Source organism: Coregonus clupeaformis, unplaced genomic scaffold (assembly GCF_020615455.1).
Source record: "Coregonus clupeaformis isolate EN_2021a unplaced genomic scaffold, ASM2061545v1 scaf2449, whole genome shotgun sequence".
Lineage (NCBI taxonomy): Eukaryota > Metazoa > Chordata > Actinopteri > Salmoniformes > Salmonidae > Coregonus > Coregonus clupeaformis.
Genome location: NW_025535903.1, coordinates 10,331 through 26,815, shown reverse-complemented (window position 1 = coordinate 26,815; position 16,485 = coordinate 10,331). Strand labels below are relative to the sequence as shown.

At 52.0% G+C, this 16,485-nt stretch overlaps 1 protein-coding gene across 1 annotated transcript; it reads right to left on the bottom strand.

The window, feature by feature from the left end:
- Positions 1 to 934: 934 nt before the first annotated feature.
- LOC121562423 lies at positions 935 to 3,760 on the bottom strand. Its single transcript, XM_045219541.1, has 3 exons — positions 3,707 to 3,760; positions 2,717 to 3,298; positions 935 to 1,765 (listed from the first exon to the last, which is right to left on the bottom strand). The coding sequence occupies exons 1-3, from the start codon at positions 3,758 to 3,760 to the stop codon at positions 935 to 937; spliced, it is 1,467 nt and encodes a 488-aa protein (XP_045075476.1).
- Positions 3,761 to 16,485: the final 12,725 nt, after the last annotated feature.

Here is a 16,485-nt window from a genome sequence, read left to right as displayed (position 1 = left end):
GACTATACCGCAGCCCCAGTCTCAGCTCCAAGCCAGCCCCATACCAGCACCTCGCCCACGGGGAGTACTACCAGTCTTACTTTTTCACAAGCTGAGAACGGTGCAACAACACTCACTGTACCCAGTGGCCGTACGACCGAACTCAGACACCACACTTTGCAATTTAGCAAGGACCCAGGCTGTTCCAACCCGGTCCTCAAGCACGTCATAGACATGGAGGCTGATGATCAAGACCTTCAAATTTACAACAAAGAGTACAAAGATACAGACGAAGACAAAGCTGAATCTGACAAGGCGTACAACGAATATACAGACCTTAGGGACGAGGGGCCCTTCTACGACGATGATGATGATGATGATGATGATGATGATGAATTGTCTTGGTCAGACCCAGATTGCGATCCAGCTCTCAGGTATTACCACGAAGACCATGTAGCGTATCTACGCGACAAAGGCCTAGACTTCGAAGACTGCGGAGACGGAGGCTTTTGGCATAAACCGGGGGGGTATATCAACGTCGATCAACGAGTCAAAGGAGTTGTGTTTGAGGACACTGACACTGATTGATGTCAACCTTATGCTTCCACAGTATAGCCCCTAACCAACCTCTTGTTACCAGCCTCTTGTTTGTTGTTTATTGATTGCGTGATTATAACTTAGCTTATAGTAGAGAATGGATGAGTACCTGTGTATATGTACCTGTCTATACAGTGGTAGTTCTGCACCCTATACCCATGTGTACTTTCCATGTGTACTTTCCATGTGTACTTTCCATGTGTCCACACATTGTCCCATAATAAAAGACAATAAAAAACAGTCAATACATTTCTCTACCTGTGTATTTCTTTATTACGTCACGTACAGGACATCATTTACAGTTACAGGACCGATATGCACATACAGATAGGCACATACATACGATATGCTGCTGCTACTACTTGTAATACACCTCACCGCTTAGTTTGATAGACCTTTCTCCGCTGTGTATCTCGTCTCTGGTGTGACATAGAAGTAAGAACGCCGAGAGCATGTCGTCTCTGGTGTACTCTCCGTCTACAGACTTCTTGCCACCAGTAGTCACGGTACTACATTTCACAGCCTCTGTGATAGTGACCATGGCCATTTCTTCTCTCAATTTCCCCAGTAGCAGTTTCCCTTGTTCTGCGTGAGCCTTGTCAGTGAGCCTGTCTCCGGGTAGAGCTATGATGTCTCGCGTCTCCAATAGACTCGCCGTGATATCAGTGGCCAGATTGACTCCCTTTCGAGAGCGCCTGTACATAAACACGTCCATATTGGAGCCCATCTTGTTGCTAGATCCCGCACCCTTGGAGGTTCCTATGGTTGACTCGAGCATCCGAGTTTTCTTGGTGACCTCGGATAACACTGCCCATCCCAGGGACATTACGGTGTCACAGTAATAGAGCGTTTCCCTATTGATTGCTGACACAGTACTGAGAACCATAGCGAGTTTGGTCTTTGCTCCTACGTGCTTCCCTAGCATGTACTTGTTGTTGATATGAGACCACTTGCTGTAGAACAGGACCTTGAACCCGGAGCGTAGCAGGGACTGCTCGATTAGATTTTTTACATCGACCAGTGCGTTCACGTAGGTGTTTTGTTCAAATACCATCACCACTGGTACTTCTTTCCACATCACTCTGGGCATAATCAGTTTCAGTAGTCTAATGTGAGCGCATAGCAGAGCAGCGTAGACTCGCGTCACCTGATCCAAATCGCGAATCTCCAGTTCCTCCAGGGCCATAACCTGTGAGAGTGAAAGAGAGCGAGAGAGAGAGAGAGAGAGAGAGAGAGAGAGAGAGAGACCCGTACAACTAGTCAGTGAAAGGGGTATAAATACATTGTTAGCGCTCTGAGGATTTAAACACCCACAGAGAGAACAGAAAGAGGCTGCTGCTAGCCCACAAACCATCATGTTCTGTCCCGCTTGTCAGGCTGCTCGACAGGACGTGGAGACATTGATGAGGACTCCATGGGAGTACCTCTTATCACACTACGAGTTCATGATAGTGTTCACTTCATTCCAGCGCAACATTGTCTTCTACTCTAACATGGATTATGGGCAACTCAGGACCCTATACAGCCAGCTCGTGTCCTTCTCGCCTGCTAGGATACTCATGATAGACACATTGATCTCGGTTTACAACAAAAGAGGACTCGGTAAAGACGTACAATGTGATTCGTTCGATGTTCCTTGCGAGTTGTCAAGGGTTATAACACTTGCAATAGGCAACCAGGTCCCAGAGCAGTTCGTACACGAGTGCATCTCAAGCTGCAACTGGAAGGGGTACGACGATATGGTACTCGCTGCGTTCGCCTCAGCCGACACTATTCGCAGCGGAGCCCTAAAGTACATGGCTATCATCAAGGAGAGCGTACGGGATATACAATCGCTTCACACAATCATCTCTCTAGCGGTTACAGGGTGGTTGGTGAAACTCTCCGAAGCAAAGTGCACATGTGGCACCTGGACCCAGGCCCTAGACCTGATCTCGTGCTTCGTAGCCGACACGGAGACCACGTTGACGATCCAAGACGAGGCTCGTATAAGCGCTTACATTTGCACACTATTAGACTTGAGCCCCGCTCCCACAAACGGACCGTACCTTTGGGACAAACACAGACCCTTAGATTACAAATACATGTTTAGCGACCTTCTGATTACGGGTCTAGATTCGGATGAAACGTGACAACTCACCACTAGCTTGCCACCTGCCAACTCCACAGCACAGCACACCCCGGCACAGGACCTAGAGCCTCCTCCGAACGTTGGGTCGAGGCACAGGTACGCTCTGACCACGGACCCACGATTCATATATTCCAGGGTGACGCTGTTATTCGACAGGAACTTGTTTATGACCGAGGGCTCGAAGGGAGTGGTGTTGTCGGTCTTGGTGTCGGTGGACGAAGTGCTGCTGCTACCCGTGACTTCGCTCTCGAATCCTTTCGGCGTGACCATGTTCATCAGCTCCTTCAGATGGTTGTCTACAGATATATGTTGAGGACAGTACACTCCCAGGCAGAAGCACGTCAGCCCAGGCTCCCTCTCGTGATACCTACACTTGAAGCTCTGGGACACTACGTGGTACGCGGGCTCTCCATCTTCCCCACGGATATCAGCCACTTTGTTCAGCCACGGGGTGTTGTTGACATGACTTGTGATGTGCACTTGCTTTCGCCCTCTGAACGCGATGTTCGGCAGCACAGCCAGCAGCACCTTAGAACTAACAAAGCCCACTTCGTCCACCAGAATGAGATCAGCGCTCTGCCCTCTGCTGGCCTGAGAAGAGAAAGTGAGAAGGAGACATGTTAGCAGGGGTAACCTGGATAGTACTCCTAGCATACTACATATCTCATACTACATAATCACACACTGGTCATGGACAGTGTCATATCATAAAATACAGCCACAGGAGAAGAGCAAGTGGAGAGTAAGGGTGAGATTGGAAGGGTGAGATCTCAGAACGTGGAAGGACAGAGGAACAGCAAGTAGCAAGACGAAGAAGAAGAAGAAGAAGAAGAAGAAGAAGAAGAAGAAAATAGTTGGACAGCAACGGAGACCGCATGTCAACAGGCCAAGCATGAATCATTCCCACATAGAGTTAATAGACGATCCCCAATGGGTGAGCTACTGTGTTGAGAATGAATGCTCTTTCAGAGACCACATTCAGGGATACGTGTGCCGAACACACTGCAGCAGGCACGTGTGCTCAGGTTCCAGTTGCTCCTTGATACAAACCATGATGACGCGGAGCCGATATCAGATGGCCTCATCAGAGTCTTCATGTCCCGTCGCAGCTCTGCTCGTATTTCACAAACCTCAGGTGGAGTTCAGAGGTCCGTACTACATGCCCGATAGAGGGGATTGTATCGAAATCGGTTATGGTGCAAAGGAATACCACCCAGGGACCACGGGTCACTGCTGCACGGAGGTGGAAGGCCGCCATCTCATACTGAAAGCCAGCCTGCCTGTCATGCTCGCCCTCTTCTCGACATCTCTAACCAAAGACTTTGGGAGTCAATATGGGATTGTACACAAGAGTCTAGGGGCAAACACTTCATCGAGCACCACGTCTTTCTCCTGGATGGCGAAGATATTCGAACTGGCTGAGGAGATACAGTTTAAGCACAGGTCCGAGCTGTGTTGCCCCCGAGAGATGTCCTCGGTTTTACAGGACGCCGTGTTGAAGAGCGCAGTAGCCATATCAACGTTGTTCAGCTCGCGCAACAATAAGATCAACCGCTTCATGAAGAAAGTGACTTGCAAGTACAACGACAAGCACTCCAAAAGAGCTGACTTCTATACCATGGTGGTAATGCTGGCGTTATGTCTTTTCCCATATTTAAAGCATCGTGTACTGGGCGACATATTTAACAACAGGACATTGGTGATTATGTGCTTTGACAAGACACGCACCAGACACAACCAGTGGTCTACACTCTCCACGCATATCCACATGCACGTGAACCAGCCAGAGTTTGTAAAAGGGGTGCTTTCCAACAGCGATCTCGCCAGCTCCCTGCCCGCTGTGGTGACGGCCACCTTGGAAAAGTACATTGCCGACGCTAGCTACTCTGACATCGACAGTACTATGTCTCGTACTATGTCTCACAGTCAGACTCCCCGAGACCGCTGCTTCGAGAACCTGGAACAGTGCGAGGTTGGACATCGGACCGCAACTCGACTGGACTCGTCTCTACACCGAAAGAACAAGGAGAAGAAAAAACACATGGGGAAAAGGAGGACTCCTTGCTCGAAGGGGTACTACGAAAGTCATGAGGGGAGACTGGAGGAGAAAGTGATGCGTTTACAGCACTCGTAGCCAAAGCTACGGCCACACCACATTTGCGCTGTGTAATATCTTCACTATGTTGTGGTGTTCATTTTGGTATGGTACGCAAGACATGTAATATTCTGTATGCCTGTACAATAAAATGCATCTCTCCCATGCCGGTATGTGTCCGTGGTTGATTCATCCATACTCAATCCATATGAGAACGGTTTTGTACATGAATGACATATGAGTGAAATAAAGACACACAGACAGACAATGGCTTGAGTTGTAGAATCGTGTTCCTCTAACAAGGTGTTTTATTCAGACATTCGTGCACACATATCAAGGGCAATAGAACACAATACATGATCCAATGGTTATCGTGTACATCGGTTCAAACTGGCACAGGTGATGGTTGGGGTTGTCTTTGGTGATTTCTTGTTCTTCTTTTGCATGCAGACAGGCCTTTTCCACTTGATTGAGCCCTTAGACTTAGTCTGCTGCTTCTGCTTAGGGCGCACCTTCTGCTGACTCTGCCTCTTTTCCACGTACTCTTTGAGTAGTTTGTCAGCCTTTGCAGCAGAGTAGTTTTTGCGATCAGCGTTGTGCTTTTCCAGAGCCTTGCGTTTCCACTGTAGGTTGACTATGCTGGTTATGGGAGCGTTACCAAACTGCACCAATGCGTCGTAAGAGTGCTCAGGGCCGGCTCTGATTACACTATCAGCAAAATCTCTCCTGAACGCTATCCCGCAGTGCAAGCAGTTCCACAATTTGTGAGAAGGGCATTTACGCCGAGGCTGCTGCTCTTGTAGACCCTGGGTCGATTGTGTTTGAGAGCTCTGGCGCTCGGGACAATCTGAATCCCACATGATCTTGGTCAAACACGTAGATGCCATCGCAGGCCATGTCGTCGGGTGAGTCTCCCATTCGTACGTAGCCATGAGTCAGCTGTCGAAGCGTACAATATGCAGTGATGTGTGAGAATAACCATATGAGAGAAGCTATCTTTATATTGTACGCGGTAGGTCCGACTGTTTTTGTCAACTGTAGCTCAACACCCTTGTCCAAGGGTAATGCGATCATGGAGACTGTCTTAGACGAGGTTATGTTTTTCACTAGACTCGAGGCAGTCTCTATAGGAAAGCCCGATGCTATCAGGTGCTTGAATAACACAACTCTCTCAGCCGTCACATTGTACCTAGGATTGTATCTACGTACTGGGCCTATCATCGCCATGCAAATATACGAGATCAGCTTGTCGTTGGTGCCAGTCGAGGCTGTGGACCTTAGGTTCATTCTCAGCTCGTCGACTTTCAGCTGAGCCCGACGCCTGTCCCCCTCCTCATCAGGGTACTGCGCAGATAGGACCTGGGCTCTGTTGCGGCTCATATTGAGCGAACCGTAAAATTGGTAGAGTGAACGCAAGGGGTATGCGCTCAGATACCTGGGAGCCTCTATCTCCTCCAGTGTGTGGCAATGAGATTTGAGTTGGTGGAATATTTCTTTACCCAACGTCTTCTGCTTGATTATCTCGTCCCGTCTCTTGAGCGAATCCAACTGCTCCAGGAACTTAATGGGTTTCAGACTTTCACCCGCGCCTCGATCGTCCTTCGTGGCGTCAGTTATGAAGACACTACCGCAAGGGCCGGCTCTCACCATTTCGCCGTTGTCGTCGATACGGAGATCGCACGAGTCCTCCGCGTGAGTGGAACTTACATTCTTTCCAAACGCGGCACTGCTCGTGCCTGAGCGTGAAGTGGTAGCACGAAATATTCCTCTTCACTTCTTCCCAGGTGTCGACAGTGATTTCTGCTTCGAAGTAACACTCGGGACACTCCTTGGTGTCCATAGCCAGCTGCGGCACCATTGGGTACCGGAGCATGAGCGAAAGGAAGTCCTGCAGAGAATCCAAGGTGTTCAGGGACTCTTCGCGAGAGCACGTGATGAACTCTCTGCTGAGCTTTGCGTAGACACCAACTGCTTCGGACAGTGTCAGCGGTTGATTTGGGCTTCTGACTATGCTTTCGCCCTTCTCCACGCCTCGGATCGCGAGCCACACCGTGTATTCGTTGACCTGTTTGTTAGAAGGTCCTTCGGGCGTCGAGGCTGATCGCTTGGGCTCATGAAATGAGTCTGCAAAGTTTTGCAGTTGTGAGTCTATCTCTCCCAGCAACCTTGCTCTGCACGCCAAGTCGTACAGGTTGATCACGCTCATTGTCATTCTCTGGCCTTGGTGATGCTCGATCTCAGAGCCTCTAGCGCTCCCGGGGCTACCACGTCTGTGATCCGTCTCTGACCCTGCCATTCCGCTAGACACACCATGAGTCCTATCCATCTGGGGTCTCGTGAGCACGTCGGGTGTTTCACGTCGCCTCTCTCAGAAACAGAGGGCCAGAGTGTCGTTAGTTGAGCAAATGCAGATATGCCAGTGTCGCTGATAAAGTTCTCGGGCATGGCGTAGTGTGAGGCAAGCTTGCCATTCCCTGTCCAAGGCAAGCAGGCCTCTATCGCTAGGTTGTGCGGTAACTCCCTGAAGGCGTATGCCAGGGCGCCCACTCTGTTCCTACGTCCGGTGGTCACCACAATACAGCGGCTGATCTCACGAGCAAGTTTCAGCATCTCCTCTCTCCCCTCACGCACCACAATTACAATCTTCGGGTGGATAGGATACACATCGGGAGAGACTCTGTCAGCCAGGGCAAGCGTTCCCATGACCAGGTTAAGAACCCTCTCGCCCGCAGCGTCTGACGAGCCGTGTACAAACACCGGTCTCAGTCCACACCCGTACATCAGCACGGTGCACACATCGTACGTGAGAGAGAGGAACTTGTGAGGTTTGTAATACTTGACAAGCCTGCCGTCGTTGTCCAATCTCACCCTGGTCCTGTAGTCGTCATTGTGGACAGGTTCGAAGAACACATGCCCTTCGTTCAAAGGGAGACAGGGGACAAATTCAACCTCAAGACGGGAATTGAGTACGACGAAACCCGAAACTCCCCTCTCATGCCACTCGCAGTTTACAGTAATGGGTTCTGGAGTTTCTTCTTCTTCTTCTTCTTCTTCTTCTTCTTCTTCTTCTTCTTCTTCTTCTTCTTCTTCTTCTTCTTCTTCTTCTTCTTCTTCCCTAGCTTCTCCTTCACTTTCTTGTTCATCGTCACTCCTTTGTCCTTCGCTCCCTTGTAATTCGCTCCCTTCTACTTCACTTTGTTGTTCATCATCACTCACATCCGATCCACTTTGTTCATGATCAGCAGTCCCCTCAGATCCACTTTCTTCGTCAACATCCCCACCCGAGGACTCTCCATCGCTGTCAGACAACTCGGGTTCACTTTCATCGGAGCTCACGACTTCACTTTGATTCTGTCTAGCCAAGGACTCTTTGTAGTCTATCAGGTACCAAAACCTCTCTCTCCTAGGTATCAGTTTCCCATCAGAGCACCTCTTCCAGTCTTGCAACCGCTTGCTGTACCAAAAACACCCCATAGAGTCTCGAGCGAGCGCCTTGGTGAAATCAGTCCTCCCCGACTCCCATCTGTCCTTTAACTTTGACACCTTCGAGCAAAATGAACTCGGGTCCGTCTTTGACCACGGTAAGGGTCTCTGCCAGGTTTCGGGTCCTCGGATTCCCTTGGGTAGACAGAGCAGCTTGCAGAACTCCCTAAGCGAACGGTTGCAACGAACGTGCACCTCTTTGCAGTCACTCTCCCCGCCTGTGGCGCTGTCCACGGGAATCTTGATGACAGCGTGCAGCCCTGGATCCCCTTGCATTGCAGACACTTTCAAGGTCCCTGGGTTTGAATGTAGCACCAGGTTGCCACCGGAGTTGACGCGAATGACCCCTTTAGACTTGTTGAGCAGAATGGTCACATCCTCCCTAGTGCCACAAGGCCCTTTGCAGGAGACCAGGTACCCAATGCAGCATGTTTTCAGAACATCTAAACCCGGGGGTAAAGTGTGAGTCCAACATTCTGTCACAGAGTCCGCCTCGGGCGTGAAAACAGTCACAGTCCGCGATCTGAAAGGTCCCGTAGCACCAGCGAACCAGGCCAGCGCCCGCTGCAGGTAATTGTACACGCCGCGTCTTAGACATTTTATCTCCAGCTCTTCGTGCACCTCTCCCGAGAGCATTCTACACGCTAGGGCCAGGACAAACTCAGACGCTGAGCACACCTCGTTGTGGACAATCAGACTCTGGTCAACCGGAACGTCCCGCTTGGTGTACTCATCGCTGTGGACATGGTGACACGGGGAAACGTACCAATCTCCGGCCTGGACTATCACGATCAGGTTTGCAATTGGCACCAGAGCGTTGCGTTTGAACTTGTTCAGTCCTTTGTTCACCACCTTACAAGTGCCTCTGGTCCACACCTTTTCGGTAGGGCACGTCAGAGCCCGGGAGCACAAGGAGTCGAAGCCTCGCCATGCGACGGGGTCCTGGATTCGAGCCGTCCTAGAGTCTATCTCCACACGTCCGAGCGGTGCGAGCCTTTCACTCACCAGTTGGCCTCCAGAACTCTTTAGTCGCGAAGAGAAACTGACAGGAGGAGCGGCACAGAGCCACTGTGCAGTAGCGTTGCTAGAACCCAGGCCCCCTATCGCGGTCAGGCTCTCAGAGATAGGATATTCCAGCTCCCAGTCTTGCTCTTGATACTCATCACCCGGGGCCTTTTTGAATGTCCACCGGGTGCCTATGAGTTTGGTCCAAGACCTGTCGTTCACATCGTACCCCTCTAAGGGATCCCGGCCTCCGCTGCGCATGAACATGTCGTCGATTACGGAGCTCTTGTTCTTACACTTGATGCGTTCATGCCCGTCTATCGGATCGGGGCCTGGCCACTCGGGGTCCTCTTTCTTCAACACTTCGGTTCTGTACAGTGAGCTGCTCTCTACAACCACCGCCACCGATTCAAGCTTCTGCACCAAGGGTCCTTTGTCCCTCAGGTAGAAGAGCGGGGACTCTGAAGCGAACGCTATAGTGTAACCGTCTACCACAGTGGTGCCCGGGTAGCGGTTGACACCGTAGGACCTGCTCGCTAGCCGCATGAAAGTCCAATCCCCCAGACTGGTCCTTACGTTACTCGGGAAACTCTGTACATTTTCAAACTCGAACACGGGACCGAGCGTGCTAGAGTAGGCTCGCAAGAGGAGCTCCTCTTCGTCTCCGCGAGGCAACAGCTCGCAGCCTTCCCAGAGTTCGGAGGGCTGTATGGGCTTCGGGTTGCAACACCTAGACAGCAGAGGCGCTAGCCTGTGATCCTGGGCGCACAAGAAGGCCCCAATCGTGTTTGTCCTCTGCCTCTGAGAGTGGAACGCCGCATCCATGCCCCTGGTCCACACCGATGAGCCTCTGTGTCTACTGAGGGTGATCAACTTGCACACAGGGAAGCAGTTGACCCTGCAGCTTTCCGCCAAATGGCTCAGGAGAGCGTAGACGGGCGACAGCTGGCCCCTGCCATGCAGGGTGAACTCGTAGTCGAGCATCAAGTCTCCCACGGTCATGTCCGGCACACATGGGTGTACGGCTCTGTAGAACCATGTCAGACAAGCGCTCACGTCAAAGTTCTTCTTGGCACCCCGTGTGACAGAGACCCTGGCGCAGTGTCCCAGTAGCACAGCCTCGTCTAAGCACGCCTCGTACACGGAGCCGCATTCCCCCCTGGGCCTGTCTGCCCTAACCATGGAGTACCGATTCGGGTAAGTTTTTATTGTGAGGTTGAGATTGTATTCAGACAAGGGGTAGGACAGCATGTCTTCTTCACTCTCCTCCAAATCGGTTTCTCTGGCTATCTCTATTGAAGGGAAGAACTCTCCGTCTCCTATGGCTGAGGGAACCGTAGAGGAGGCAGGCTTTCGCCTTTGCAACTCAAGCCAAGATCTCTTATACAGAGGCTCCTTGAATCCAGGGTCTCCGATCGAGGGGGTTTCGACCGCAACATCGAACAGGCCCTGCTGCATCTTCCTGCGACAGGTCTTGAAGAGACAACATAGTTTATGTTCCTCGTAGCCTCTTGCGTTCTCGCTACATATCGCCTGCTCTGTCCTCGACATCTCTACAACTATACCCCCATCCGGCTCTGCGACGGCTCCCGAATTGCTTTTCGTGGCCGCTGTCTTGGGAGAGTAATTGAGCTGAAAGAAGCAGTCACTACAATCGATCAATGGACTAGGCAGTGACTTGCCTCTATTGTTTGGTCCGAGGACGCACAGGTCATCGGTGAGCAATGTGGGTTTCCCTAACCAGCGTGGTTCGGGTACAACTCCGTCCGTGTTCGGGATCTTCAACATAGCTCTGCTGTACCCGTGCTTGGAGTGAAACACGCCGCAAGCTCTCAATATGTTCAAGTTAACCAGCCCCAGCGTCCGTATCCCCATCGTGATCCACTTGAAACTTGAATCGCATCCTCTCCCCCACCCAAACAGGACCAAATGTCCCGTTCTATGTCCAAACCTTGGCACGGTGGAGATCACTCTGGATAGGTTTGCAATGACTTGTTCTTCGTAATCGGTGTCATCCTCAGATTCGCAATCAGAGCTACAGCCCTGACTTGCTTCGTCACCTGAGTGATCGTGTTCATCCTCACATGTGTCTTTGCTTTCCTCATTGTCATCTCCCTTGTCACCTCCCTTAGTGTCCTCACAGTGGTGATATTCAGCCTCTCCCTCGCTGGAGTCCTGGCTTTCCTCGCTGGTGTCCTGGCTTTCCTCACCTTGCTCCCCTTCGTTGTCATCGTCATCTCCCTTGTCATCTCCCTTAGTCTCCTCACAGTGGTCATATTCAGCCTCTCCCTGGCTGGAGTCCTGCCTTTCCTCGCTGGAGTCCTGGCTTTCCTCACCTTCCTCCCCTTCGGTGTCATCGTCATCTCCCTTGTCATCTCCCTTAGTCTCCTCACAGTGGTCGTATTCAGCCTCTCCCTCGCTGGAGTCCTGCCTTTCCTCGCTGGAGTCCTGGCTTTCCTCACCTTCCTCCCCTTGGGTGTTTTCCTCGCTCTCCTCACCGGATACCCGGTCTCGGATTTGCAATATCTCATCTTCCAGCTCCTCGCTCATTACCTGCTCTCCACCCGAAAGCTCCAAGCCCGCGAGCCCCGAGTGTACCCTCGGGTTGGCCGAGACGATCTTTCTGAGTTCAGATAAAATCAAATGAGATTTCACCGTCACCTTGACACGGCTCTTCTCCGAGGCGACAAAGGCTTCCTTCAGACACAGGTACGACAAGAGCAGAGCCTGAGCCTCTCTCAGGCTCAGGGTTGATAGGAACGACAGCTGGACGGGGCTGCTAGTGAGCTCCGATTCCTCCACACTTAGCTGCCTGAAAACATCAAAGGCGTACATGATAGCTACACAGCCCGCAAAAACGTAACACCCGCGGTGCGACAATGTCCATGGTCCCCGGTAACAGGCATACGGATTGATTGAAGATGTGCCCGCTCGACCTGAACCCTCTCGGTAGGACCCTGTGATACTCGGCGCTCCTTAGGACGTCCAGAGTCGGCATCTCTCCGGAGGAGCGAGCTTTCGGCAGGCGCCCGTGTTCGTCATCTCCGTCGTCGAGGCCGCAACATATCACGGCAGGAGGCACGCCCGGGATACCCCTTTCGACTCTAAACGTAGAGCAACCGAGCGGGAACCATTCCGTTATATAGCCACTCGGAGCCGACGTCTTACTGTTCCTCAGCTGAACCGTCCCCGGGGCTCCCCTTGTCATGGCAGCCCTCCTCTTGGGTACAATCACCACAGCGTCTCTCAATATGTGTCTCAAGACCACAACGTTCTCATTCTCGGAAAGAACAGAGAACCCCGAGGGGAGTCTAGTCATGTCTCTGAGAGAAGCCAAGCCATCACGATCACGGCAGCAGCTGAGGACGCTCGAGTGTTCGTCCGCAAGATGCTCGTCGATGAGATGTTCGTCGGGTTTAACCTCCTTGGGGATGTATCTCAGCATCGAACCTGGCTGTAGAGGGTCCAGGTCTCGCAGGTCCAAACCTTTCCCTAGATCAGGCAGAACGCATTTCAGTTTGAACGCAATCCCCAAATTGCAATCCCCCATAGCCAGAGCGCATAGCGTGCGAACTATATCCTCTCGACACCCTTCGTCGAAGATCATACACATATCGGTCTTCCACGACGCGACCAAGCTGTACAGAGATAGGCCGTCCGTCGTGTAGATGTAGCCCGATTCCACCTTCAGGCCTCGAATGTCGAGCTCCTTGACCGTGTAACACGTCGGCCACTTTGAACACGACGAGCCTGCCAACGCATCATGCGAGTCCGAGCGTCTACAGATCACCAGCGAAGGTGGCGCTCGAGCTCGGCGGCAGCCTCCTTGTATCCTAAAAGCCACGTCTGAGAACACGGACAGGGTCTCATTGAAAACTGCGAATGCGCTATCCCCAACGGCTAGTTTCCTTGGGAGAGGGGGGTCGGTGAAATTTTCGATTTGCACCACACGACCTCTGCTGTCGAACGTTGTGAACGCACCCTCGCCGGTCCTCACCCTGTACACGTTATTGGACATGCCGAGGAGGGGTGACAAAGAAAGACACCTCTTCAGTTCCCCATTGTACAAGAGCCGGCACCTCATCTTGAACCTAGATACCCATTTCGGATCTAACTCTGCGAATACATCGCTGCGGCCGCCGAACAGGCACCTGCGTTCATCGTCCGTGAGCTGTACCTTTCCCAATCTGAGGCAAGTGTAGACATAGAACATGTACTTATCACACATGCGAACGAGAGATCCCCAGCTACACCTCTTGGAGCTCACAGCACAGAGAGGGTTGCCTCGTACCCGATGAACGGGCAAGCTTGTATCGAGGCTATGGACAGCCCGAATTGGCCCCTTTCGCTCTGGAAGAGAGACCCAGGGTTTGATCATTCTCTCTCCCTGAGGGACAACTTGACCAGGGTGGTTAAAGATATCTTCTCAAAATACGACAATGTCTTCAACGATGAAGCGATGCCCTTTGTGAACCAAGGCTCGGTTCAGCCTGCATGTCGCCTTGCAGCTCTCAACGGGGACACAGGAGACACAGCGGAATCAATGGAAGAGGGGTCCGTATACTATGAATATGACAGGGAGAAAACCAACAACATGGACAGTCATGATATCAGTATGTGTTCTGAATATTCCTTCGATGAGTTACATACGGAGCAGCTTAAAGTCATACATTTTGAAGACAGTGACAGTGAAGAGAGTATGTCAATAGCCAACTCTGGCATTGACTACGATGACGAAGATTACCACCCCCATGATGATGATGATGAAGACGCTCCCTGGGCCGACCAGAGACACCCTCGGTCATGGACAGTTGAAAAGTGGACCACAGGAGACCTAGATGGAGATAAGTCACCCAGAGGGGCGCGTGTTGGGGACCGATCGACACGCTCCAAGCGTAGATGCGTGCGATGTGAGGCCTACGACGCTCACTGTAAGTCCGCAGCGGAGAATTACAGACGGATCCTGACCAGCTACACCAAGACCGTTTCTGAGCTTATGATAGGCTTCAAGAAGGTTCTAGAGAGGTACCCCGAGCTTAGGGTCGACTCGAGCGACGACCATCTCCACTACATGGTTCAGGCCGCACTAGGGCGCAACAACCTCGTGCAGGAGATGGTTCGCCTGGCTGCAAAGAGACAGGTGCGAGAGGCTTTCAAAACGGAGGCCAACGAGGAAGACGCTAAGTGTGACCATGCAGTCGTTTCTGTCCAAGAAGCCCTAAACACGTGCTACACCGACAGCGAGACACTCAGGATGATCCTCCAGCGCTACACTAATCTGTACATTAGATACATAGAGGTGTGGAGAGAGATGTGTTCCAAGGTATCCAGGGACATCACGGTGATGGAGTTTATCACCCTGACTCAGGACAGGCCGGGCGTGAGCCACGGGGAGCCTTGGTCCGAGGCAAAAGCCTACGTTGCTCGCATGCTCCACAAGTTGGCCTCCATTACCCCCAGGGCCGTAGGGGAAGCTTACGCCCGTGCGCTGAAAAACATAGATTTCAACCTCTCGTCAGCTCCTACGGATTTTGACAAACGCAAAGGTGTCCTCGACGCCTCGATAGAGGAAATCCGCAGCCTTCTGGAAAGGACATCGCGAAAGTGGAGTTGGGACTCATGCATGAACGACCTGCACTTTGAAATTCGCAGCGACCTCACGGTGCTGGAGGCCCTGGTCGGCGCGGGAGAGATATCCGTGAAGACTCTGCTGTATGAGAGGTCTATGCTCGTCTCGCAAGTGAGAAAGATGACTAGGAACGAGGGCTCTCTCGAGCTTCAGGTGGCTCAGACGCGATCCAAGCTGAGAGAATCGGTGACTCGGTGCCGGTACGCGGAGATGAGCGCGCTGCAGTGAGCGACCTTGCCGGTTGACTGGCCCCCGGTGGAGCGTGTGGGTACTAAGCTAGCGGTTGTATCATGGATAGTGCGTCTACACCATGGATTCGGATTGCGATTACCTGCTCTACAGCAAATGTGACCGGACCTCCGAAGATGCCGATGTGGAGGACGAACCGTGTCTACACTGTTCCGATTACCCAGTTCAGGAGAAGGCAATACGATCCACCTCAGTACATAGCACACCCACAGTGTCTTTCGATCGAGCGCTGACCGGGCGCATGGCGCCTTACGTCGAGGTGTTTGAAGCAAGCGACCTGTCAACCCGGACCGAATGCAAATCTTTTCACAAATCCCAGACCCCGCTACGCTATGTGAAAGATGGAGACATTATATCGCTCCAAGGCGCGATACACATGCAGGACGTGTCCCCAAACGGCACCTGGCTGTCTGAAAAGACAGAGTGTATAAAATCGCTATTCAGGTTGAGACTCGCGTGTCTGATGTGCACACATCTGCCAGACCTAAACAGAATAGTCCTTGAACAGAAGAACGATGACGGGTTATTGTATCTGGCAAACAAGTGGCTGTTGAACAAACGAAACATGAGCGAAGGCATAGAGTTATTCGGACCGTTTGTCTGCGACGCAATGCTCGCTCCCGTGCTCCACGAAATCCTTCGTTCGGACTGGATCGAAGAGCGCAAGGAACTCGGGGAGACGAACAACGAGCTGAAGCTAGGATGGGCCCAGGAGTTTTACAATTGGAAGTGTGTCATGAAAAACAGGACCGGCTCCATGGTATTTGCTCACCATCTACAGTGTCCCATCACACCCAACAATGCGCATAGCTACAGAATCGTAACGCTCATCTTGGACAAGATGCGACGGTGCGGATACACGCCTTGGTCCGTTGTGCAGGCAGTGCGCTGCTCGGAGGGTGGCATTACGGAGATCGCTTGTGTCGAATGTAGGAGTCGTCTCCTGGCATCCTGCGTGTTTCTCATGGAGTGCGCCGCAGTGGAGGCGTCTCGTCAGCGCGATTGGCTGGTGCGAAACGAAGCAGTGATTCAGCTATGCTGGCTCCTATATCGAATACACAAGCCTCAGGGGTGTGATGTTTGTAACTTGCTAGAAGCCTGGACGGAGTCCATTATGATACACTTGATAAGGTTCCATGAGTACAAAGCTAAGGCCCCCTCCTTGTCTGACTTAGAGGCTATGGTTGTCATATTCGCAAACGATCACATACCAGTGGTATCTGAAACCCGGAGCAGCTCAACGGTCAAGCACAGGTATGACAACGGCTCCCAGGACCCTGACCCCGGGCTGATAGAGGTGATTGTGCGAAACCCCAG